Below are 25,669 nucleotides of genomic sequence, written 5' to 3'. Positions count from 1 at the left end.
AACTGCAGTTGGTATGGGACAATAAATACAGGTCCCATGGACTTTCTGGTAGAAGACGACAAACAGCTTCCTGGACCTCTCCTTTAACAAGAAAAAACTGGGTATCCCTGGCCTCCTGAATTCACAACCTGACTTGAAAGAACCCCAGCAGACTTCCCCTGGGGACTGTGGATAGGTCCTAAATTAAGTTGAATTAAAGAAAAACCAAAACAAAACATTTTTTAAAAGGAGCTTGTATGCATAGCAGTGTTTCCCATTTAGAAAGAAAAATAAACACTTCTCCATTGGATTGGAAGTCAAAACAAAATAATCCCTGCCGCTTAAAACCTGAGAAAGTCAATTAAACTGCCAAACACCAGTGATGTTGGCCAGTGAGAAATTGTCTAAGGCCAGGCAAGAAGGATTCACTACTAAGGTGGGATAAGGGTAGGGGTTAAAGATGGCCCAGTACCCAGGATTTGGTTTTCAGAAAGCAGCAATGAAATGTAATCCCTAAATTATATGTTCTGATTCTCTGGAAACCCTACAGTTCCTACAAAAAGCACACGGGAAAGATTCCATGCTATAGCACAGAACTCTAGATTAGAGTTCAAATCTAGCTTTATCACATAGAAGCTGTGTTTTAGAAGATATTACTAACTTCTGTGGGCCTCTACTATTTCAATAGAATTAAAAAGGCTATGACACAGGGTAGGTAAGAAGGGCCCCTGACATAACATGCCTCTCTTGTGCTGGAATTTTTTTCAAAGTAGCTTTTCTTGGTGGAATTCCTTTTGTCTTCTCTAGCCTCCTCCTGCTAAGGTAGAGTAAAAAAATGACAGAATTTGGTTGTGGAAACAAAAGAAGGAAAGAAGGGAAGAAAGAACTGCCATCCCAGTTACTCAGGAGGCAGAGATCTGAAGAACAGGGTTGGAAGCTAGCCTAGGCAGGAAAGTCCACGAGAGTCTTCTATCCAATTCACCAACCAGGACCCAGAAGTGGAAGTGTGGCTCAAGTGGCAGAATGCTAGTCTTGAATGAAAAAGCTAACGAAGGGACAGCACCCAGGTCCTGAGTTAAAGCCCCAGTACTATTTAAAAAAAAAAAAAGGTGAAATGGAGATAAAGTGAAACCCCACTATGGCAATGCATGTAGTACATAGAAGGTACTCCACCTACCCAGCTATCCCTCTGCTTTGAGATACTCAACATCCTTGATCCTCTTAAACATTACTTCCTTGCCTCTCCCAGCAGTGTTCAAAGCCTCATCACCTCAGAATGCAGATTAGATCAATTCACAAAGCATTTAATATTTACCCTGAAAAGTTTCCATGGGGTAAGTGTAAACAGGTACTTAATCCTAGCCACTTCCTCGGCCTCTCAACTGTGACCAGTTGATATTTGGGTGAGTTCTTTCTTTTATGTACACCAGTGACTTCTGAGTCCATTCTCCCGGGAGAGGATTAGGATTGGGATGACACAGAGAAGCCCTTATCCTGTTTCCATGCCTACTCCCAAGGGATAATGAGCCGCCATGCCCCACATGCTCTCTTTACACTTTATGGGGGGGATTTTCCAGGGACAGATCATAGGCCTGGCAGATGCAAGGTACCAGGAGCGCCCAGTTAGAGTTGACACAGCTGCAGCCTCTAGGGGAGCAGGGAGGCTGGGCCCTGAAAAAGGAGAATCTAGAAGCTCAATTTCCCAACACTAGAAACAGCCCAGGCCGCTTTAACACCTACGGAGAAATCCTAAGAGGGTCCTATTAGGGACACCCTTTGTCATTGAAACTATGCTCTGAATTGAGTCTCCAGGAAGCCAGCCCTCAAGTAATTGATCTGTTTAGAGTGGTCCCTAAAGCTTAGATGAGTGGAAGAGGAGGGATGTGCAGCAAAGGAAGTTTTACTGGCTTTGTTATTTCTGCTTGTTTCCAGGGCTGGGGGTGAACTCCTGGCCTCACACATACTAAAGCAAGCACCCTAACATTGAACTACATCCTCAGTCCCCAGCGGAGTCAGTTTTAAACTCCAGGATAAACTTGGCAGGTAGTTCCTGCTTCACTAGCTAGAGCAACAGTTGATCAGAAAAGTCAGGGACCTTCCTCAAGGCTGCCCCAGGGCATCTGCACAATGCTGTTAAAGTCCCTGCTGTCTCAGCTACATTGCTTTGTTTCATTTATTATTATTTTTTTGACAGTCCTGGGGCTTGAACTCAGGGCCTGCAAGTGGTCCCTGAGCTTTTTGTGCTCTCTACCACTTGAGCCACACATAGTTTGACTTCCTGCTTTTTTTTTTTTTTTTTTTTTTGGTGGTTAACTGGAGTCTCATAGACTTTCCTGCCCAGGCTGGTTTTGAACCCAGAGCCTCAGAACTCAGACTCCTGAAATTACAGGCATGTGCCAGTTTGAATTGCTCACTCCTTGGGCCATTTGTTTACTCACCCAAATAGTGAATAAGGAGAACTTGTAAGAATACACACCAAACTGTTAAAAGTGGCTATCTCTGGGATAAGGATCACATTAAAACTCCACATTTTCACCTTCTGGGCCATCTAAATATTAATAAGTACTGTTACTTTTATAATTAGCAAAAACAATAAAGATAATCTCATTAAAATACTTTCACCCTTTTTTCATTAAAAGAAACAAACAAACAAACAAACCCAATAAGCATGTACCAGGTCCACAATATATCATCATTATGAGACCTAGGTCCAGGCCAGTACCAGCAGGTCATTTGGCTCACAGAGGACCTCCCTTTTTTTGGTGACTCAGGGGGACAGAAAGGCAGCAGGCACATGGGGCTCTCTCTTGAACCAAATCCCAGAGTAGCAGACCAATCAGAACCCAGACTCCCTCCGGGCATAGGACACATTTATTAACACTCTTTAAAGTGGGGCTCAAGGGCCCAGGGAAGGAATCCAAAGTGTCCTAAGGCCCCTGGGGAGTGGGAACACCGAGAAGCAGAACTGAGCAGACAGCTTCAGGCCAAAGTTCGCGACTTCCATACACATCAATAATGCAATAGCTCCTGTTTTGCCCCAGAACTAGCAACAAAGCCATTGCTCTGGTTCAGTTAATTAACAAAGGGAGAGATTAAGGACTTTAATCTCTTGCCTTCTCTTTTACCTGCAAGGCTTATTTACTCAGAAATGAACAAAGAACATTCTCTGCCCTCCCCCTGCCCCATCTCATGCATGCACCTAATATATATATATATATACAAATATCTGTCTATATGTGTCTGTCTGTCTGGTTGGGTTTCCCAGTAAATGTATTTCCTTCCCAGACTGTTTCAGGCCCAGGTCTTTGGGCTTAAGAAACTGGGGTTTGGCTCTCTTCTGCTTCTCAGGTTCTTTGTCCATGTTTTCTCTGCCCAGAACACCCCAGGTTACCAGGGAAAAGTGACTCTTTCCCCTCAGATGCAGCCAGCACTTCTGCAGGATACATTTCCTAATTCCCTTTCTTACTCACCCAACACTTTCCTCTGAGGCTCCTTTCTCCCTTATCACTTTGCACTGCTGTGATCTGTTCCCAGGGGAAAGGGAGGCTCTGACATTTCTTACTGCTCACCCAAGTGCCAGGCAATATGGGGGGAGCGCCGCAAGGTCTCTGGAGAGAGGTGGCTGGTGTTTACTAAACTTCAGTGCCAGTACTGTGGTGGGGTCTCAGTGATGAGCTGAGTACTACTAGACTGAGGCTTTCTGCTGGAGGAGACAAGCTCCCCAAAAGGCTGAGATACTTGTCTGAAGCCTCACTGTGAAAACTCTGACATCAACCGTCTGATTCCAGAGCCCACAGACTTTGCCTTATGCTTCTTGGAATCTTTGCTTGGGTTTCCAGAATCTGGCTTGGAATTTAATAACACCTAGGCGCTGATAAATTAACATTTGACAAACCAACACAACTTACAGAAGCAGTTTTTTTCCTCTTTGGATGAGGAAGACTTGGTCCATGGTGATGAACCTAAGTCACCTCAAGCCCTTCCCCTTCCCACTTTCTTTTCCCCTTCTCACTTAAAGGTTGGAGTCCTCTGAAGGACGTCCTTGCAAATGAGTGGACTGACCTCTTCTGGAAACAGAGAGGGCAAACATCTGGGCAAAAGTCATACCGCACCAGGACAAGGGCAAAAGCTGGCCAGCCTGTTCTTCCACAAAAACCTTCAAACTTTATCTTCTTAAGAAAGCTAGCAGACGGCTGAGAAAAACCGAGTTCCTCACCAGGCAGATGCATGCTGAAATCTACTGGGTCTAGTGCAGCCAGATTGAGTCCTGGGACTCAAACTTTGGGGCTATCTTCATGTTGAGTGTGTGAAAGCTCAGAACTTTCAAAGCCAGTACAGGGCTTCACATAACAGCATTTCTCTTGCTAGGACTGTGAGGAGGATCTAATGAAGCAACAGGTGGCAATGCCTGGTATAGTCCCTGGCATGTAGCAGGAAGACAATTAGTGCTATTTGCATGTTTTCTCCCGTTTTGGTCTTTGTTTCTGTATCTTTACCTGTCTCTATCTCTACCTGGTGTTTGTTTCTGTCTGGTGCTGCCTGTCCATGCACCTCTTACCAGTGCATCTGCCGGCTGATTCTGTTATGGGACACGAGGACAACAGCCACTTTTCTTCCCCAGCCCCTACAACCTGGAGGCACGGCAAAGGGGCAGGGCAGGAGCAGTCTGCCCAAGCAAATGGAGTGTTTTGGACCTCTACTCACCCCCAGGAGCCCACCATGCACCAGACCCCTTCAGCCCTGCCAGCAGTCTGAGCAGGTCAATAAGAAACAAAACTTTAAAAACCCACAAAAGTTAGGAAGAGAGGCACTTACCGTTTGCTGCGACCCCCAGGCTGGCAGAGCCACTTTTAACTAAGAATGAATTAGGGACAAACTCTTCTTCAGAGTCTGAGTCCGGGGTTGGCTGGGCCACACCGTTGCCTAGCAACCGCCTCTGGCTCTCATTGGCCGGAGGGGAAGGGGGCGGGGAGGGGGACTGCTCAATAGGGGTTGATGAAGCGGATGAACAATGCAAGGGAGCACCTGCGGACCACAAAGACAAACACAGACAGAAAAAAAAAATAATGAAAATCAATTTCCAGGCACACGGGGAAGGGGAGGGAGCAAAATAAAACACGCATCAACAGGAGAGGGGGACTCCCAACACTGCACGATCTACTGCACAAAGTGGAGTTGGTGTCTGTCTCCACAGAGAAAGTTGGCCTGAACTCCTTCAAAGAACAGGGGCACGGAGGCGCAGAAGTCTGCACAGCTTGCATTCGGTCCTTCGCAGGCACACAGTTCATTCTCTGTATTTTGCTGGCTTCTTTTTTCTCCTTCCTTCCTTCCTTCCTTCCTTCCTTCCTTTCCTTTCTTCCTTTCCTTCCTTCCTTCCTTCCTTCCTTCCTTCCTTCCTTCCTTCCTTCCTTCCTTCCTTCCTTCCTTCCTTCCTTCCTTCCTTCCTTCCTTCCTTCCTTCTGACATGTGTGTGTGTGTATATATATAGAGAGAGACCTGGGTTTTAATTCTAACTGGGCTGCTGCTTCCCCCTGGGTGGTAAGATGAACAGCCAGAGTGGGTGATCACTGAGCCCCTACAATCTGGCAATTCTGTGATGTCACTAAACTGAAATGATGTTCTTATTAGTGAGGCTTTAATCCGGCATGCCCGAAACAAGCCCTGGGTCTCATAAAAGGTAGAAAGAGCTGGAAAGAATGAGCTAAAGCACCCTTCCGCCTTTGACACACCAGTGTTTTCCTTTTCTAAGAATCTAAGCTTTTATGATTCTTAGTTCTGCCCTACTCTTCAAACTCAGTGACAGTAAGAAGTTTCATTCAATTCCTTATGCTCTGAATGTAATAGAGTGTCTAATACATAGTATGCATGTTTGTCATATAGACTAACTCCAGGGATCTAAACATACTATGATCCTTAAGTTCTAATAATTTGAAAGGGTATCATGTTATAATATTAGGACACTACCATTCTGTGAATCCCAAAATTCAGCACTTCTGACCCTAGTTTCTATTTTCCCTTGGAACTAAGGGCCCGGCTTTCTATAGTTCTATGAACAAACTCCCAAGTCTTCTGAAGGAGATGATGACCTTTGCGCAGACAATTTGCAGTCTTTTCTGTGGTTGAGCTTTCCACATGTGCAGTACATCGTGTACGAGAACATAAGCACAAGACATATAAAAGTATACAGTACAAGACAATGCATCCACTTGACAGCAACAACTGCTTATATTTTCCAGTCTTGACTGACAGAAGGTGCATAACATAATCATATCCATCCAGCTTTGCAAAGAGACAACCTTAGAAACCATAATGCAGTCCAGATGAGCCATCATAGATTTGGCAGGTCTCTAACAGGAAGAGGGAATAGAGAGCTGCTGATTGCTGGGGGCAAAGAAAAAGCTGTCTATATAACAGAAGCCCACTCAGTTCACAGCCACAAAACCTTGTGGTGTTTTGCAGGTCCATGACCTTATCACCAACCCCAAGCTTAACTGTGAATGATACCATTAATTGCTTTGTTTACCATTTAGATGGCTCTTTTTTAAAAAAATATTGTTATTATAAAGGTGGTGTATATAACTGTAACCCCTCTGTACAGCATCTTTACCATAAAATAAAATTAAAAAATAATGTGATGTATAGAGTGGTTACATTTATATATGTCAGGTAATGAGTACATTTCTTTTTGGAAATGTTACTCTTTCCCTCACTCTCTCTCCCAATTAGGTGGCTTTTTAAAATACATTTTTATTGTAAAAATACTGTACAGAGGGGTTACAGTTACATGAGCAAGGTAATGAGTACATTTCCTATCAAGCATTGTTAACCTCCTCCTTCGTTTTTCCCCTACCATCCCTTCCCTTCCACCTCCACAACTACACTCCCCCCTCCTTTTTTTTTTTTTTTTTTTTGGAAACTCAGCAGGAACTGAGGCACGCATATCAATCTTTAGATGGCTTCTCCTCTTAAGGTTTGTTTTTCTCACCTGAAACTTCAGGCTATGATTCAAGTGTCCAAAGCAATACTCCCAATTCACCATGAAAGCCTGACATAGCTTACTAGCCAGTGTTATAAGACTGAGGCGCACCTTTCCATGAACCAACCAGCCTTCTGTTCAGATATTACATCTGTCCCACTGTACTTGCTGTGCCTGTCTTCTACATAAACGTAAACAGTACCTCTGTGGGTACAGTGCACTTCTGGAGTGGGCTTTGGAGTGGGTTGTTGAATAACAACCTGGATTTTGTATCTTAGCCTAGCCTCCTATTATCTATATGACTTAGAAAAATTATTTCTAGTTCCTCATTTGTAAGTTGTCTAGCCTCTGGCACTTTGCTTTTTTTTTTTTTAGTGAAAGTGCTAGGAAAGTGTATTAGGAAACAAGTATTGAACAGAAAGAGATTATGTGGTATAGATATGCCATGGGTGATAGAAATTTAGTTCACCTTTAACTATCCTCTGCCATCTTCTGGGGTACAGACAATAGTAGTAGCCTTTGGTTAGAGATAATTGGGGGGGTCAGGATGTGAGAAGGTATTCATAGCTAAAACAGTCTAATCCCCAGCACCTTGCCTTTTATATAGTTACTGTGAGGATAAGAGATCTTCTGTATGAATACAGTAAGTAGGAGCCTATGCAGTGCTAAATGTTCATTAACTTGAATACAACCATCCCACCAAGAAACCCATTCTTGACTCCTTTTCCCCCCCTTTCCTCTATGATCTGAGATTTAGAAAGACTTTTTCTACCAGGCTGCATTTATTAAGCAAATGCACACTCATTTCCTCTTTTATTAACCAGACATCTTTTAATCTCTAATCAGAGCCTTTGATGAGCCTGAGATAACCAGGACCACACCATGCTTGCTTGTTAGAATTTCAGCCCTTAGTTAAGAAATACGATATGTTGTTGTAGGGTGCTTGTTCCAGCCTCTTCCTGAGTAAAGATGTCAAGTTTTACCAGAAAGGAGTTCCAGAACTAAGTAAATTATTCCATCATAAACTTTAGGAATCTTGAATTAAGCCCAGCCCTGGGCACTCCTTTCCAGGTTTCATGTCTGCCTTCTTTTCCATTTGTCCAGTTGAACAGTCCTGAGGCCTCTCTCCAGGCCTCTGGGGGTGCTCTGAATAGTCATCATTCACACTGCAAGTGCCTCACAAAGTGCCAGGCCCTTAGTAAGGACAAGAACTTCCTATAAAGGTACAGACAGTACCTTTTTAATCCCCATGTTATCATTGGCATTCGTTTCAGATATCTCCAAGAAAGGGTACAGAGAATAATTTCTTAGGATGCAGGAAATGATTAGATGCACTGCTATAATTCAGCATGTACAGAAGCAGGAGAAGGGCAAAGGGCAAATTCAGAGCCAGACTGCCTTGCTTGAAATCCAAGTCCACTACCTGCTACCTGCTAGTACAGTGAACTTGGGCTAATCATTTTACCTTTTGTACCTCACTTCTTTCATCGTGTGTGTGTGTGTGTGTGTGTGTGTGTGTGTGTGTGTGTGTGTGTGAACACGTGTGCCAATACTGAGGCTTGAAGTTCCATGCCAAGGCTCTGTCCCTTGGCTTTTCATTCAAGGTTGGCACTAAACCTCAGCTCCATTTCTGGCATTTTTGTGGGTTTATTGGACTATCCTGCCTGAGCTGGCTTCTAATCAGGATCCTCAGGCCTCAGCCTACTGTGTAGCTAGAATTATAGGCATGAGCCTTTGTCACCTGATGGCTTTTCCATTTTAAAGTGGAGATTAGGAAGAAAAAGAAGAGTGCCTATTCTCTTTGGGGGATCTTTCGAGGAATAAAGGAATGAATACAAGTCACATATTGAAGCTATTCTGTAAACACCTAATAAACACTAGCTGTGGCTATTCATATATATGTCTATACAATGTAGAAGCACTAACTGTATCTTTTTTTTTTTTTTTTTTTGCTGGAGTAGTGGATAGTTGCTAAAGTTTGGCTAACAGCCAAATACCTTACATGATCTCTTTCTTACAACTGCTGGTAGGAAAATTCATCCGCTTTCAAGGTCAAGAAACATAAAGCATAGAGAAATGAAATAAGGTGTCTGTGGCCATCAGAGCCACATTAGAACCCATAACTGCTGTGCCCTTACCACTGAATGGTAAGAATGAAACTTATCAGCCTTGATTTGAATATTTTACACTGGCCACAGGGAAAGTCTATTAGAAAAATACAATTAAAATAGAAAGATCATGACTTTCCTATTGGGCAAGCCAAGGGTTTAAACCGAGTTTCACTGTTGACTGACATGGGATAAGTCACTTCCATGACTCTCAGTTTTCCCTTAAAAAATGGAGTGATAGGGGCTGGGAATGTGGCTTAGTGGTAGAGTGATTGCCTAGCATGCATGAAGCTCTGGGTTCGATTCCTCAGTACCACATACACAGAAAAAAACCAGAAGTGGTGCTGTGGCTCAAGTGGTAGCTTTGAGTAAAAGAAGCTCAGAAACAGTGTCCATGCCCTGAGTTCAAGCACCAAGATTAGCAAAAAAAGAAAAAAGAAAGAAAAGAAATGGAGTGGTAATACCCACCGCAGAGAGTTGCCTGACGCTTCATAGTATTATACTCACAATGACCCCAGCAATCAGCTGGCTTACAGTAAAGGTCCAACCAGTATGGGTTCCCTTTACCAGTTGTAGATCTGACATGCACTGAACAGACTTGGAAGAAACATGATACTTTTACTATATGTATTACTTGATGAAGTCAAAGATAAAAGGACAGTGTGAGGGAGACAGCTATGAAATATGAAGCGAATATAAGACAAGGGAATCTTGAGACCCAAAGAAAGAAGAATTTCAGTGCTTCACGCCTTGGTGCGAATCAATAGTAGTTTCCCTTTGCATTTGAAATCTACCTTAGACCTAGAGGAAGCCAGTGCACCACAAAGAACCTTCCAGCATTCTAAATTCTAAGCATAGTTTTGTAACAGGACATGATACTGAAAAGTCTTGAAGTGCTAACTGATGGACAGGTTTATTATTCTCAAAGAAAGACCATTAACAAGATGCACTTGTAAACACTTTGCTCAGCAGTCCTGAGAAATCCATCTGAATGCCCACAGGGTATTGTATCGATCTAGGTTAAACCCCATCCAGGCTAAAGTTGGGGAAACCATGGTTTGCACAGGTGGGAAAGTGTGAGTCCTCATCTGCAACACAGAGTTCTGTGAGCTACAAGAACAGTACTTTCTTCCTAGGCAATTCCTTGGATTATTAGAAGGACTTCCTAGTAACCTTTGAACTGGCAGCCTTATAATTTAGAAGAAGCCTTTACGTAAATTGCTTAACTCAGTTCAGAGCCATTCATCAATGACACCTAGAAACAAAAGCAAGCCCTCAGCCCAACAGAGGCACCTCCTCTCAGGGCAACACTGGCTTGATGGATTCATCCTCCCTGCAGAGGCCAGCTGTGTTTCATTTTCTCCTTTCTGGAATCACTCAGTCAATCCACCTAAAGCCATTCCTTCTTTTCTCATATGCTGACACAGGCTAGCCACTCACTTCACTGAATAAGTAAAATCCTTCTCAGTTCTGAATAGAGGAAAGGGAACTGAGGAAAAGTGAGGTCTCCTCCTGACAGAAAGTTTTGTCACTGATGGAGGATCAGGAACTCCATTGTACAATATTCTGCCCTACTTTTTATTCCCGTGAGTTGCATTTGCATCTACTGCTTGAATGGACCATCTACCTGCACAGGGACTGTGCACTGCGCATGTCTGTTCCGACCTGGCTCAACCTCAGATAAGCAATGGTCTACAGAATTGGTTCAGTTAAAGGCTTTCAAAGAGCTAGACACCTGAAAATCGAGAGTGACCGTACATTCCTGTTTGTGAAGAGCAGTCCCAGTTTACATATGTTATTTTACATTGTATATTGAGTGTCTGGGATCATGGTAATTTTGCTCCCACAGAGCCCAGCAGTTTGCTTGTTCATAGTAAAGGCACAGCCAGTGTGGGTTCCCTCTACTATCCCTACAGACAGAATACATTTGAGAGATGAAGCTGACACTTTATTAATGTGTATAACTTGATGGCGAAAACACAAGAGGAGAATGTGAACGGGGCAGCTGTGAAATCTGAAGAGAATACAGGACAAGGGAATCCTGAGATCAGTAGAAAGAACAATTTCAGTGGCTCACACCTTCGTGGGAGTCAGTGGTAATGTTTTACTAAAAAGACTTTGTAAGAAAGACTTTTACTTCTACTTTGAAGGAAAAAGGGACTTTTTAAAAAGTCTTTTTTTTTAAATTTAATTTAATTTTATTTGAGAACATACTGTACAGAGGGGTTACAATTACATGGGCAGGATAATGCATACATTTCTTACCAAGCATTGCAGCCTCCTCCTTTGTTTACCCTTCACCTGCCTTCCCAGCCTCCCCCCTCCCCCCCACCCAATCATACCCCCCTCCCCCCCCCCCACACCGACATTGTAAAGCTGGTTTTGACATGACATTTTGTACATCTCATTGTTGCAACAGGTCCACCTGAATCCTTAAACGACTTGTTTGTCCCCATCTCCTCCACATGTTATACTGACATCAAATATAGTGAAAGCAAGGGTTACACTGTGGGGGAGGGACATACAAAGCAACAAAGAAATAATCTTATAAATGCGTTAGAAACACATGCATGAAAGAAACGAAAACATTAAAATACATATTTAAGGGTTCGTTTTCCTAACATCATAGTATCTGACCTTTTCCGCTTGACTCATACCTATACTAGATATTGCAAATATAATTCAGCACATGGCTACCCTATTGCAGGACACTAAAGTACAGATTTAGGTCTACATCAGAGGATAGCCTGTAGCGATGGATAAGGGACCAAGAGATTTGGGTGCAGGGTAACAAAGTACCTTGTGGCACATCATCTCACCTCCCTGTTGGATTAAATGTTACAGAAGTCTATGCCTCAAGGGGTTGTTATGAGGATCAAAAGAGACAATGGGGGAAAAGGGCAGATATAAATGACTTCAGTTATAATGGACACTGATACTTTTCCAGCATAGTAAATGCTCATTAAATATTTATAGATGGAATACATTTGTATAAATGTATAGGAAAAAAGATTGTTTAAAAGGAAAAAAAAAACTTTAAAAAAGTTATCACTCTTATGGGCAATTTTGAATTTTTAATATGCTTTTATATCTTTAAATTTTCCTATAATGATCATATAATGGCGTGTGTGTGTGTGTGTGTGTGTGTGTGTGTGTGAGACAGTAGTATGGCTTGAACTCAGGGCCTTGTGTTCTAGCTCAGCTCTCTTTCACTCTACCACTTGAACCATCTCCAGTTCAGCATTTTGCTGTTTAATTGGAGATGGATTCTCATGACATTTTTGCCTGGCCTGCCTTCAAGTCTCTATCCTCAGATCTCAGTCTCCTAAGTAGCTAGGATCACAGGCATCAGCCACCAGCACCCAGTTATGCTTTTTTTTTTTTGTCGGTCGTGGGGGCTGAACTCTGGGCCTGGGCGCTGTCCCTGTGCTCTTCAGCTCAAGGCTGGTGCTCTACCACTTGAGCCACAGTGCCACTTCTGGCTTTTTCTGCTTATGCAGTGCAAAGGAATCGAACCCAGGGCCTCATGCATGCGAGGCAAGCACTCTACTACTGAGCCACCTTCTCAGCCCTTTTAAAATACTTTTAAAGATGACTATTTAAAACTACAGGAGAGTATGAAATAGTAGGTGTGAAAATATTTGGCATCTAGTAGGTGCTAAAAGAGAAGTTGGTCTTAAATACAAACACCATTTTCTGCATTGACATTAGTAGTATAATTAGGTAGAAAGCAATTTTAACTGAGCAATTTCATTTTTAGGAAGTTACACAAAAATTGATTTTTCAAGAGGTACGCCTTTCAGTATATTCACCACAACATTATTGTAATAGTAAAAGGGAAAAGTTTTAAAACAGTGGAAAAAGGATAAAATCCTTAATTTTAAAAAGTAAATGCCCAATTAAGTAAACGAAGGCACAGCAATACAGTGCTAACATCACATATATGTGATATCCTAAGCCAGGTTTGTAGAGAAGAGCTAGTGATGTAGAAAACAGGGCATGAAAAATACAGGATATAAAGTGAGTGTGAGTCTCTTGGCTTTTGTTTAAGAGTGTGTTTATGTGTGTGTGTGTGTGTGTGTGTATGTTGTATGTGTGTAATCAGAAGAGTGTGTGTGTGTGTTTGTGTGTGTGTGTGTGTGTGTGTGTGTGTAATCCACTCAAAACTGCTAATACTCCTTTATCATAAGGCAGCAGAATGAAATAACTTCACTTTTTCCTTCTATTGGTCTGTATTTTCTATTTGAAAACACAAGAAACGAATATGAAAAGCTATTTGAAAGAGATGAAAACATAACTCAGCCCCAAAGATAGCTCCTGCCTGAGGGTCCTGTGTTAGGGGACAGTGGGGAGAACTTCCTGCCTCTTGTGTGTCTCACTCCCCCAGCCAGACAGCTCCCACTACGTCAACTCTCCTCCACAGTGGTTGTTTTCAGAAGCAGGTCCCTAGCCATCTGTCTCTGTGACTTATGCTGGGGAAATGGTGTCTGGAAAACAGGACACAGTAAATTTCTCAGGCTCAGGTCATTTGATCTCTACTTTCCTCCTCACAGGTTTCTCAGGGACTTGCAAAAATAAAAATGTTTTTAAACGTTCATGGAGAATGGAACTTTGTGTTCACCTGCTAGCCCGGGAGCCTGGTCCCTTCCTTCTCTTAAGCAAGAAGCATGCCTTCTGTCTGGTTTTCACATGGGGCTGGCCTGCCAGCTAGTCTGGTTATTTCACATAATCATACTCCATGAGGATACTTGTTGATATTGTGTGAGTGTGTGCGTGCACGCACACATGCCTGAGGTTCCTGGGCTCTGTCCCTGAGCTTCTTTTACTTAAGGTTAGCGTTCTACCAGTTGAGCCACAGCTCCACTTCTGCTTTTTCTGAGTAGTTTATTGGAGATAGGAGTGTCATGGATTTTCTACCCTGGGTTAGCTTCAAACTGATTTTTTTTTTCCGATCTCAGCCTCTTGCATAGCTAGGATTATAGGTGCAAGCCACCAGTGTGTGAAAACTTGATCTTTTTTGGGGGGGAAGGAGTAAGGGGATGGGGAAGGGCAATAGCACCCTTGAGATAAAAATTCACATGCCATTAAGAATGTATAATTTAGTGAGTTTAGTATATGTATATGCATAGTGTAGTCCAAATATCAGACACCACATTCAATGTGAGAACATTTTCATTCCCCGCTCTCCAAATTAAGCCCCATACCCATTTGTAGGCAATACTTTCTACCCCTGTATCCATGGCCAGCCACCAATCTGTTCTGCCTCCAAGGATTTACCTATTCTGGACATTTGCTATAAACTTATTTCCTTTATCATCATGTTTTCAAGTCTCACTCAAGGTTGAAGCATCATTGCATTGTATGGATATACAACTATCTATCTATCTATCTATCTATCTATCTATCTATCTATCTATCTATCTATCTATCTATCTATCTATCTAACTTTGGTTGTATGTATTTTAGGACTATTATCAATAATGCTGTTATAAACATTTGTATACTTATTTTTATGGGGGAGCGTGTTTTCATTTCTTTTGTGTATAAACTGAGGAGTAGAACTGCTGTATTGTATGGTAACCCTATGTTGAATCTTTCAAGGGACTTCCAGCTCATTTTCCAGTGTGACTGTGCCATTATTTTCCATTACCAATAGCAGTGGATTAAAGACTCAGCTTTTCCACGTCCATGCCAACATTTGCTATTATTTAACTTTATGACTAGAGCTATTCTAGTGGACATACAGTGGTATCTCACTGTGCTCTGATTTGTATTTTACTGATGGCTGTTCAACAGGTTGCTCAACATCATGAACTTTTTTTTGAAGCAGTGTATATTCAGATTCTTCTTTACCATTTTAATGTTTTCATTATTGACTTTTGGCCACTGATTCCCCCCTCCCCTACCTCAGGTATTTATTAAGTGACTACTTTGAAGACACATCTATGTATCATATGCAAAAACAAAACAAGACAAAAAGTGCCATCAAACTCTTGCTTTCCAAAACTTAGATTTTAGACTGGGTGTTGATAGCTCACATCTGCAAGCCCAGCTACTCAGGAAGATGAGATTTGAGGATCCCTCTTCAAGAAAGCCAGCCTAGGCAGAATAATCTGTCAGACTTTATTTATAATTAACCAGTATAAACCTGGAAATAATGTGTGGCTCACATGGTAGAATGTGGATGAGAAAGCCAAGGGAGAATGAGAAGCCCAGAGTTCAAGCTGCAGTTACTGGTACAAAACAAACAAAACTTACATTGTAGCGTATAAAAAAAGCAACAAAGAAGAACGCAAGTATCTTTCTAGCGCAAGATCAAGTGGGGGAAAAAATGCTCTAGAGAAAAGTCCACCAGAGGCTGTGGAGCCAAGAATGATGAGATGGGGTGGGTTATTTAATTTGTCTTTTTCTCTTTCTTTTTTTTTTAAAACAGATGTTGGGGATATTTCTTTTCTTATCTTTAAGTGGACAGCAGTTGCCATTTAACAAAGCAGTTTATGAATACAATATATCTTTTACCATTCTCACCCTCCCCACTATTTCCCTCACTCTTCTTAATTTTGTAGGATATATATTGGATCAGTGTCTGCATTTTCCCCCTCTTCTACTCTTCATTCGTCTCCCCTTCCCCCTTGACCACCCTCCCACCCCCTCCTATCCCTTTCAAGTATCTGCTTCCTGGTGTTTTATTTTGCTGAACTTAGATTTTGCCTTTCTAAGGAACTACACTATTTGAGATCTCCCTTGAATCTACAGTATATCAGTGAATACATTTGTATCCACTTTTATATCATCCAAAGTATTTACTTGTAGCTTTATAAGCTAAATCTAGCTTCCACATATAAGGGAACACATGCAACCTTTTATCTCTCTGGACCTGACTTCACTTAACACAATTTTTCCAGGTCTTTCCATTGCTTTACAAATGCTTCACCCTCATTCTTTTGAATGGATGTGTAAAATTCCATTGTGTATACAGGCTACATTTTCTTGATCCATTTGTCCAGTGATACCCCTCAATGGGGATGCTACTTGAAACGCGATAGTCAGGAAAGCCTCTCTAAGGAGGTGACGTGTAAATGAAGGGAAGGTGTGAGCCATGAATAGCTGCAGAAAGTCTCTGCTTTCCGGGCAGAGACAGGAGAGGACCTGCAAGGCAGCTAACAGGCCTGGAGGAATGCAGCAAGGAGAGGCCTATGAGATGAGTTGTGAGAGGTTACCAAGATCTAGATTATAGATATTTCAATAAAGTAGACTAGGGCCACTAGGTGTAATCTTTCAGAGCTCTAGAATCTCATGATTTGGGCCAGTCTTACAGGATCCATGAATAGTAAATAACTGAGCACATACACATCAGACAGCAGGTGTTTAGTAGTGGTGGTGCTCTCCCATCTCCCTGTTAAGGACAACCTCAGTCATACTCCAGGCCAGCCAATCTTCACTGGGTCTGCTCACACAGAGAAGGCCAGTCCCTTACCCGCAGGGATACTAGTCTCCAGGGTGAAGGAGACAGAGATAGATTATGTTCATTATACAAGAGAAGCAGGAACACTAGTGGAGATGAAGCCTAAGGAGATAAGTATTGGGGACTCCAAAGGGATTTAGGATGTTCCAGGCAGGCATCTGGCAGCTTGAGCTGAGCTAGTAGAAGGGGCTACTTTCTGTGAGATGAGATGAGGGAGAAAAAGAAGGCAAGTTGGGTTTTCTCCAGATTTGTCAAAATCTGCTGCCAAATGTGGCCAAGAAGTTGCTGAAATTTATGGCAGGCCCGGAACAATCTGGTCACTCCAACAGGGAGGCCTGGGCTGTGTACTCTCTGAGCTGAGCTGAGACGAATAAAGTGTTTCCCAACAGCTGTCCAAAGTCACATAGAACCTCCTGGAGCTGTAGCTCCACATATTTGCCATCCCCCACTCAACTTAACAGCTGGAAAATTCCAGGCCCCATGGGTAAGGAAGAGCACAATCTGACCGTCAGGCTGCCTCTTACTCAGATACTGGAGGGAGGAGGGGGATTTCAGACACACAGGAAAGAAGCAAGAGGAAGGGAGCTACTATGTGCCTAGCACTGTGGAAGGCCTTTTATGCAATTCATCACCAGTAATCTTCATACCCTGAAAAGCATGAGGATCTCTCCGGTTAATAGATGCAGAACTAGATGCTCAGCCAGAACATAATCAGGGTCACCCAGAGGATAGGTACCAAGCTGCGTGGTAGATTTGCTCTGTTTGACCCAAAGCCCACATTCTCCCTACAGAAGGAACTTGAATGGAGTGTAGTAATAAACATAAGTGTTCCTTTGTAAAATCATGTGCTTATTTCTCTGATCTCTTACTAGGCCTGGAGAGCACAATGATGTTCAAAGTTAAGCTCCTTTCTTGAAATTGGTTTGAGATGTGGGTTTTAGACTCAGGCCACTGAAGCCACAGTTGGTGTTCTTCCCAAGAACTTGCTGTTCTTGAGTATTAGAGCGAGATTCAGGGATTACAGTAACTAAGGAACTGGACAAAAACCAACCAGGAAATTAAAAAAAAATAAAGCCAATGCCATATATTTGTCATTTGTAAAGTTTTCTAAATATAGTATTCCAATAAAAACTTAAAAAAACATAACAGAAAGCCATGCATTCATGCACACATGAAGTGAGAGGTGTTTTCCTTAACATTCTCATCTGAAACAGCTTTCTCTTGTCACCAGGCCATGGCCTCTTGCTCTTATTAGATTTCTAGGGAGCTTCATGCATTGTTTTTTTTGTTTTGTTTTTCTTTTTTAAAATTTTCTTTTTATTGTGAAAATACTATACAGAGGGTTTACAATTACATGGGCAAGATAATGAGTACATTTCTTATCAAGCATTGTAGCCTCCTCCTTTGTTTCCCCTTCCCATCCCTTTTTTTTCTTTGATGGGGGAGTATAAATATAATATGAGCCAAGTGTTCCAGAAATACCTTTCCTGTCATTTCAGAGATTTTTTTGTTGTTGTTGGTTGTGGAGCCTGAGCTCTAGGTCTGGGCACTGTCCCTCAGCTCTTCAACTCAAGGCTAGTGCTCTGCCACTTTGAGCAACAATGCCACTTCTGGCTTTTTCTGCTTATATGGTACTGAGGAACCGAACCCAGGGCCTCATGCATGGAAGGCAAACACTTTACCACTGAGCCACCTTCCCAGCCTCCATTTCAGAAGATTTTGAGGAAATCAAGGCAAACAGAGAAAGTAGTGAAATGAATGTCCTTTCTGTCCCCCAGTGTCATCATTTTACATTGGCTGATAACATTCCTAGAGGGAGGCTCTAAAGCAGGAGAACTTGAGGTTACTTTAATTATTTATAGAGTAGGACCACACATTTTTGCTTAGGAATGGCCTGACCCATGCTCCCACTTATGGCCTCTTACGTAGCTAGACTCACAGGCTTGGACCACCACGGCTAACTTATTAGTTGAGATGGAGCCTCATTAGCTTTTTGTCCAGATTTACCTCAAACTGTGATCCTCCTGATCTCTGCCTCATGAGGAGGTGGGTTTATAGACATGACCTACTGCAGCTAGCTCTAGAAGTCTTATAGCTGATTAACTTGAGGCATAGAGATTCCAAGTGACCTGCCCAACACCCACAGTAATAAATTGCAAAAACAGATATGAGTCCAGTCCCCATATTTTGTCTACCACACTATTTTCTCTCACCAGTGTGTGGGATCCTCAGCTGATGTTCATTTATATAAAAAGAACTTATAGACAGATTGAAGCATAGAATCACCATGTTACATTCTTGTGACTCCTCTATAAGGCAAGTATTAGTTCCATTTGACTGACAAAGAGTTCTAGAAAGACCAAGGTGAGTACTTTTGGAAGAGGAAGTAAAGGACTGAGCAAGGTCCCCATTTTTCTGTAGCTTCACCAAGTCAATGGATGGGTAGGAGAATAGGACACCAGAAATGGAGCCAGAGATAACACAACTAATGGAATGACCCAATACCCAAGGCTTCCCAGGAAGGTTGCTCATTCTGGTGGAGGGCAGTAGATTGGTTTGTTTTCATTTCTTTTAACTAAAAAGGTTGGAGGCAGAAGAATTTATACATTGGAGGCTAAGGGCATTTAACAGCTTCAGCCTAAGAGTTCAGATGTAGCTTGGATAGGAAAGTCTAGTTGTTGCTAGCAAAACAAAATGCCTTGCTTTCTGGAGGGCAGGGTGTGGGGTAAAACTTGTTTCCTGGACAGATTCTAAGAAACAGCATCCCTTGCTTGAGAGCGGACACACATGGACTACATTTGCTTCGGATTTCACATGGCTGGGGAAATGAAGGAGGGAGAGGTGCCTTCAGGGGAGGAAATGCATTTAGGATGTCCCTACGTGCCAAGTACATGGAGTCTAATATTTGGAGAGGCTAATGTGTGTGTGTGTGTGTGTGTGTGTGTGTGTGTGTGTGTGTGTGTGTGTGTGTGTGTGTGTGTGTGTGTGTGTGTGTGTGTGTGTGCAGGGGTGGTTATGTGTGATCTATTCCAGGTCCCTGGGCTAGACGGTGAGTACCAACCATAGGATAAGGTACTCAAGGCACCTTCTAGAGCATTCTATATCTGTATCCTCCAAGGCAATTCTCTACAACCTCACAGAGGACTCTGATACCTCAGTAGAGCTGACAAAGGGAGTTTCAGGTTGGGTTTCCCCAACTGCCTTTGAGAAGTTACCTATTTAGTGACCAACCAATTCAAGAATAATTGGCAATTTTCCTACAACGCTAAGAGAGTGGGCAGCACAGAGGAGGTCCTTAATTAGTGCTTGGGGCCTAGAGATTCCTCTCTAGCAGAAGTGATGCTTCAACAGACCCCTGAAAGTGACTCCAAGTGGGCCAGGCCAAAGAGAGGGTGGGCAGGTGTGTATGTATGGGCCATATGTGCACATGGGTGCTGGGTAGGCACCTGTGTAGGCTGGTTATTATCCAGAGAGAGCCACAGGTACTGAGTCCCAAAGGTAAGAACAAGTTCAGTGCTGCTAGGGAACCAAGATGACTGGGAGCTAAGGGTGTATGCAGCAGAGGCAGGGAAAGTGGTACAAAAGTGAGTACAGAAAGAGGCAGAGTTTGGATCTGATGATGGCTTCTAGAAGAATCCATGGCTGGTCACTACTTCGTCAGCTCTTTTCCTAGTATCTGTTTCCAACTAGGCTGCACCAGCTGAACTGAGTCATTCAGTTTCTCTGTCTTTCAAGCTAAAAATTACCATAGTTAAACAGGTTACCCTCTAAGCTCTCTTAAAACTGCAATAATAAAAGTACCAAGACCAATTTCTGCTATTTCATGTAATCCTTACCTAAGTCTCTGAGCTACTCTTTATTACCCACATTTAGCAGATGGGAGAAGTTCAAGAGTTAAATGACACAAATCTCTACAAGTCTATGATTTTGAAAAGAAAATGCTCTGGGATTTTCTTTCTGAAAACCAGGTCCTTTGCTCTCAGAGAAATGGTATGCAGGGGAGTGAACAATATCTCTTAATAATTAACACAAAGAGTAACAACATCTGCTATGGATCCAGTGCTTTCTCTTTGCCAGTCATTGTATACCACTGGTCACGCCCACTTCTAATCCCCACAACGGGCTTGTGGGGCACTAAAGACTTGTCCCAATCCCAGTTTAGAGATGAAGAAGCTCAGATTTGTAGTGATCAGCCAGACCAAGGCCACAGGGTCAGCTACATACTGAAATACACATAGGTGGCAGACCATTCACATTCTGAGCAATTGATCACTTTTCTGAGAAGCTCAAAAAGAGCCAGGCTCCAGCTGGGTGCTGATGGCTCATATCTGTAATCCTATTTACTCAGACAGCTGAGATCTGAGGATCACAGTTCAAAGGCAGACTAAGCAGGAAAGTCTGTAAGACTCTTTTGTCTAATTAGCCACCAAAAAGTCATAAGCAAACTGGCTCCAGTGATAGAGAAGCTGAAGGACAGCACCCAGGGCCCTGAGTTCAAGCCCAAGGACAGCACACACACACACACACACACACACACACACACACACACACACACACACACACACACACACACACACACACAGTTAAGGATTGAGCTAGGTGCCTGTGGCTCATACCTGTAATCGTAAGTACTTAGGGATCATGGTTCAAAGCTAGCCTGGGCAGTGAAGTCCATGAGACTCTTATGTCTAATCACTACCAAGAAACCAGAAGCAGAACAGTGGCTCAAGTGCTAGAGAAGCTAAGGGACAGCGCCCAGGCCTCAAGTTCAAGCCCCAGAATTGGCACACACACACACAAAGATCAAAGCTCTTCCAGCCCAACCTGCAGATGTATATGTGAGGAAACAGAGGCTTGGAGAGATAAGCCTAAAGTCATATGGTAGAGGGCAGAAATAGAACTGATTTTGTGCCATGAATATTGATAATAACACAGTCACAAGGAGCACCCTAGCTGACTTCTCAGAACTCAGCTCCAGAAGCCATCTGCTTGAGTTCCAATCCAGTTCTACCACTGACAGGCTATACAACCCCAGGCCCTGGGCTATTGTACTTTATCACAGCAACCTGTGGAGAAGGACAATTCTTCCTATTTTTCAGACAGAAATACATGCTTAGAAATAGCGTATCTAAAGCATGGGAGCTGCAGAAGCTGGACTGGAATCCAGGACCATCTAGTTCTCGAACCTCTATTATTTCCCATAATAACCTCTCCCCTATGCACACAGCTTTGCAGAAAGCACTGGTATCTGTCATTCTATCACCTCACTGCTGGGGCATTTCTGACCTATCTTAAATGCTGATAGCTCTTAAATGTCCATTAAAGGTGCACGTGTGTGTGTGTGTGTGTGTGTGTGTGTGTGTGTGTGTGTGTGTGTGTGTGAAAGAGAAAGAGAGAGTTTGAGGGGACCAATAAGCAAGAAAGCACAGCTACAAACAGGATGGATGCCTTCATTGAATATCACCTATTGTTCTATCATAGAAATGTAATTACTCTTTAAGGATATTAACAGCTCATCCTGTGTGCAGAGCCCTGGCTGGCTCAGAAAACCCCTTTGTACCCATTATCTGACTGCATCCCCAGAACAGCCCTGCAGATAGGGGAGTGGAGCTTAATTAGATTACTTTCTGTTTGTGTCAGCCACTCTTGGTTGCCTACCAACACCCACTGCCCTTGCTAACAGCATCCTGACTTTGTTCTGCGAGGCATGCCTCCTCTACGTGTCTTTGTCAGTGAATCATGATTGATAAATTACAGTAGTCCCATTTTCCTGAGGTACAATAGGAATCACTAGTCAGTGTGGCATGAGAAAAGGTCTGGGGTCCTCTGGATATTGAACCATCTGGAAACAATGCTGGAGATTGTAAGAGATGGAGCCAAGGAGTTGAATCTGAATGTTGATGACTGCATCTGAGATTGTCCTGACTCAGAACTTCTTGCTAATAGGAACAGTAAATAGGCAAGTTAATGATAATGATTATACACAGTTAAGGGGCAGGGTGTGTGTATGTGTGTGTGTGTGTGCGCGTGCATGCACGCACGCACACACAAATGCACGCTGCTACTAGGGTTTGAACTCAGGGCTTTGAGCTCTTGCTTGGCCTTTTCTCTTAAGGTTGCTTTACCATGTGAGCCACACTTCCACTTTCAGCTTTTGCTGGTTGACTGCAGATAAGATTCTCATGGACTTCTCTGCTTGGGCTGGCTTTGAACTGTCATTCTCAGATCTTAGCCTTCTGAAGAGCTACTATTATAGGCTACTATTATATATGGGTGAGGGGCAAAGTACAGTTTTGAATTATTTTTTCTCTCCTGAAAAATACTACCTCAGCTGAAAAAAGCCTTCCTAAAAATCTCCTCCTACTACTTTTGCTTCTTACACTCATTCTCGAGCCACGTCCTTTGCCAATCTGACTCTGCTGTTCTCACTCAAATGACAGCAAATTGTGGCTCTGTTCTTTGGATTTCTTTCAGCTATCACATGCATCTCCTTTTCCAGCATCTATCCAGAACATGCTGGAGGGTAGACATAAAGGAACTGCACCTACAGAGGCTTGGTTTGGTCAGTGACTCTGCAGCTGCTGCCCCTGGTTGGGTGGGATAATGATACATTTCACAGGCTGCTTGTGGGAAGAGATAGGACAAGGTCCTCAGTTTCCCTTTGAGAAATGCTACTTCTGCATAGCCTACAAAGAAAATGGAGGGAAGGGGTGGGGTGGGAAGATAGGCGAGAGTGATGAAAAGGATGATATTGATCAAGATGCATTGTGTCTATAAACTGCTTTGTTGAATGGCAAGTCCTTGGTACAACTACTTAAAGCGCAAATAAACATATGTTTCAAAAAGAGAGAGAGAGAAAAAAAGAAAATGTCACTTCTCTTAGTAACAATCCCAGGATCTGCTGGCTGGCATTTCATGCCAGGCACAGGGAGCCAGTGGTGAGCCAACAGAGGTTCCCCTACTTTTGGAGTATTCCTTGTTTAATAAGGCAGTCATTCTTAGAGGCCTTGTATCCTTTCAGCACCAGATCCACTCAAGTTGCTAGTGACCACTTCAGAAAATCGGTCATCTTCTTGAGGACCTGCCCACTGGGCTTCCATTTCCTGCTTGCTTCTGTGATTGACAGTTAGATGATGCCCTGCTGCAAGCCCCAGCGTCCTCTCTGAGGTGCCTTTGAAGCCAGTTTGGGTGGTACCATGTCTCAAGTGGTGAAACAGGGTCTAGCCTGGCCCTTCAACCTTCCTCATGCCCTTAGTGGAACTTGTCCTTGAGTGTATGCATGCTCACAGGACACTGCTCTTCTTGCTGCCAGTTTTCTACCCAGCTGCCATATCCAATAATCCAGCCAGGCCTAAACTTATGCACTTCCCTAGTTAGAGCTCACCCAAAAGGCAACCATGGCTCCTCGTGTCAAAAATTATTTCCTGATGCCCAGCTGAGACATCCCAGGCCCTGGTGTACCCACTGGTACCAAACCTCTGCTTTTCCTGCTCTTCGGAAGGCTGCTATTCTCTGAGGAGTTCTGGTGAACCCTGTGAGCCTCAGCCTATCTGAATAATGGTCCTCAGCAGCCACAGCAGTTCACACCTGGAATCCTAGACAGTTAGGAAGCTCTCTACATATTGTGGCCCAAGGCTAGCCTAAGCAAAAAGTTTATAACATCCCATTTCAACTAATAAAAATCTGGAGGCACTGGCATATGCCTTTCATCCTGGCTACATGGGAAACAGAAGTAAGGAGAATCATGTTCCAAGAAAGCTGGCCAAAAGATAAGAGCTTATCTAAAAAAATAAACAAAGCAGCCAGGTACTGGTGGCTCATGCCTGTAAACTAAGCTCTTCAGGATGCTGAGATCTGGGATCTCCCTTCAAAGCCAGCCTGGGAATGAAATTCCATGAGACGCTTATCTCCAGTCAACTACCAAGAAGTTGGAAGTGAAGCTGTGGCTCAAGTGATAGAGTGCTAGCCTTGAGTACAAAAGCTCAGGAACAGGACCAAGGCCCTGAGTTCAAACCCCAGAACCAGTACAAGAACACACAATTAGAGAAAAAAGGGCTGGACGTAAGGCTGAAGTAGTAAAGCACCTGCCTAGCAAGTATGAGGCCCCAGTACTGCCAAACAGACAACAAACAGTTCAGAGGACTGTTCCTGCTACCACCTGTAAAGGCTTTCTATAACTACCTCTCAAGGTTACCAGACACACACAGCACTCACTGTCCTGGGACCTATAATGGCCTCTGGCCATTCCTTGTATTGTTCCTCCGACCTACAGTACCCCTTGCGGTATCTGTTCCTCAAAGGCTGCTTTAAATGCCACATCCTTGGAAGGCAGTAGGAGAACACATGTGTTTTTACCTCGTCCGAAGTCTTCAGAAATGTCACAGTACATTCATATTTGTCTGTTAAATGACTTGTTTATTCATCCCTTCTATCACTTATTGGAATAAATGGGTGAATAAATGAAGTTCATTTATTGAGAGCCATACATGTCATTGGCTTTAGGGCAGCACCATTGTCCTCAAGGAACTTACAGAGTTATGGGGCATGCATTGTGTCCAACACTTTATTTTATTTTATTATATGTTTATTTATTTATTTTTTGGTCTGTCATGGGGCTTGAACTCTGGGCCTGGGTGCTGTCCTTGCACTCTTCAGCTCAAGGCGAGCACTCTACCACTTGAGCCACAGCACCACTTCCGGTTTTCTAGTGGTTTATTGGAGATAAGAGTCTCACAGACTTTCCCTGCCCAGGCCGGCTTTGAACTGTGATCCTCAGATCTCAGCCTCCTGAGTAGCTAGGATTATAGGTGTGAACCACCAGCGCCCCTCCTTATGTCCAACACTTTACTCTAATACACAATGGACCTGTTGGTGTTGTTAACACCTGTTTTAGGTAAGGAAAACTTCTGTTAGTGCCCTCCTCTGTGCTTTCATTCTGCAACACAGAACTGAGGCTACTGTGTGGCAGGGTCTACCCCTGTCCACTGGGGACACAGACAGGTGAGTCATAGCCCTACCCTAGGAGATCAAGTCTAACTGGGATTCTGATGAGAAAGTACTGTGTTCTGCAGTACGGTACATGCTGAAGACCAGAGGTTTCTCGAAGACTGAGGCTTGTGTCACAAGCAGCAGGGGGAGACA

The 25,669-nt window shown here is 43.2% G+C and overlaps 1 protein-coding gene across 12 annotated transcripts in view; it reads right to left on the bottom strand.

Moving 5' to 3' along the window:
- Positions 1-25,669, bottom strand: part of Tenm4 (teneurin transmembrane protein 4) — an 805,909-nt gene that overhangs the window by 299,921 nt on the left and 480,319 nt on the right. For 11 of the 12 annotated variants that reach the window (XM_070034906.1, XM_070034904.1, XM_070034908.1 and 8 more), the window contains one exon: positions 4,795-5,004. The exons of the other annotated variant lie outside the window; for it this stretch is intronic. In XM_070034906.1, the coding sequence (XP_069891007.1) occupies positions 4,795-5,004 (210 nt within the window). The remainder of the gene's footprint in view (positions 1-4,794; positions 5,005-25,669) is intronic. 12 annotated transcript variants of the gene reach the window in all.

This window comes from Dipodomys merriami, unplaced genomic scaffold (assembly GCF_024711535.1).
Source record: "Dipodomys merriami isolate MVZ:Mamm:240054 unplaced genomic scaffold, mDipMer1.0.p SCAF_25, whole genome shotgun sequence".
In the NCBI taxonomy this organism is placed as follows: Eukaryota; Metazoa; Chordata; class Mammalia; order Rodentia; family Heteromyidae; genus Dipodomys; species Dipodomys merriami.
Note: the sequence above shows the minus strand (reverse complement) of the source record. Positions and strands in the feature narration are given on the sequence as shown.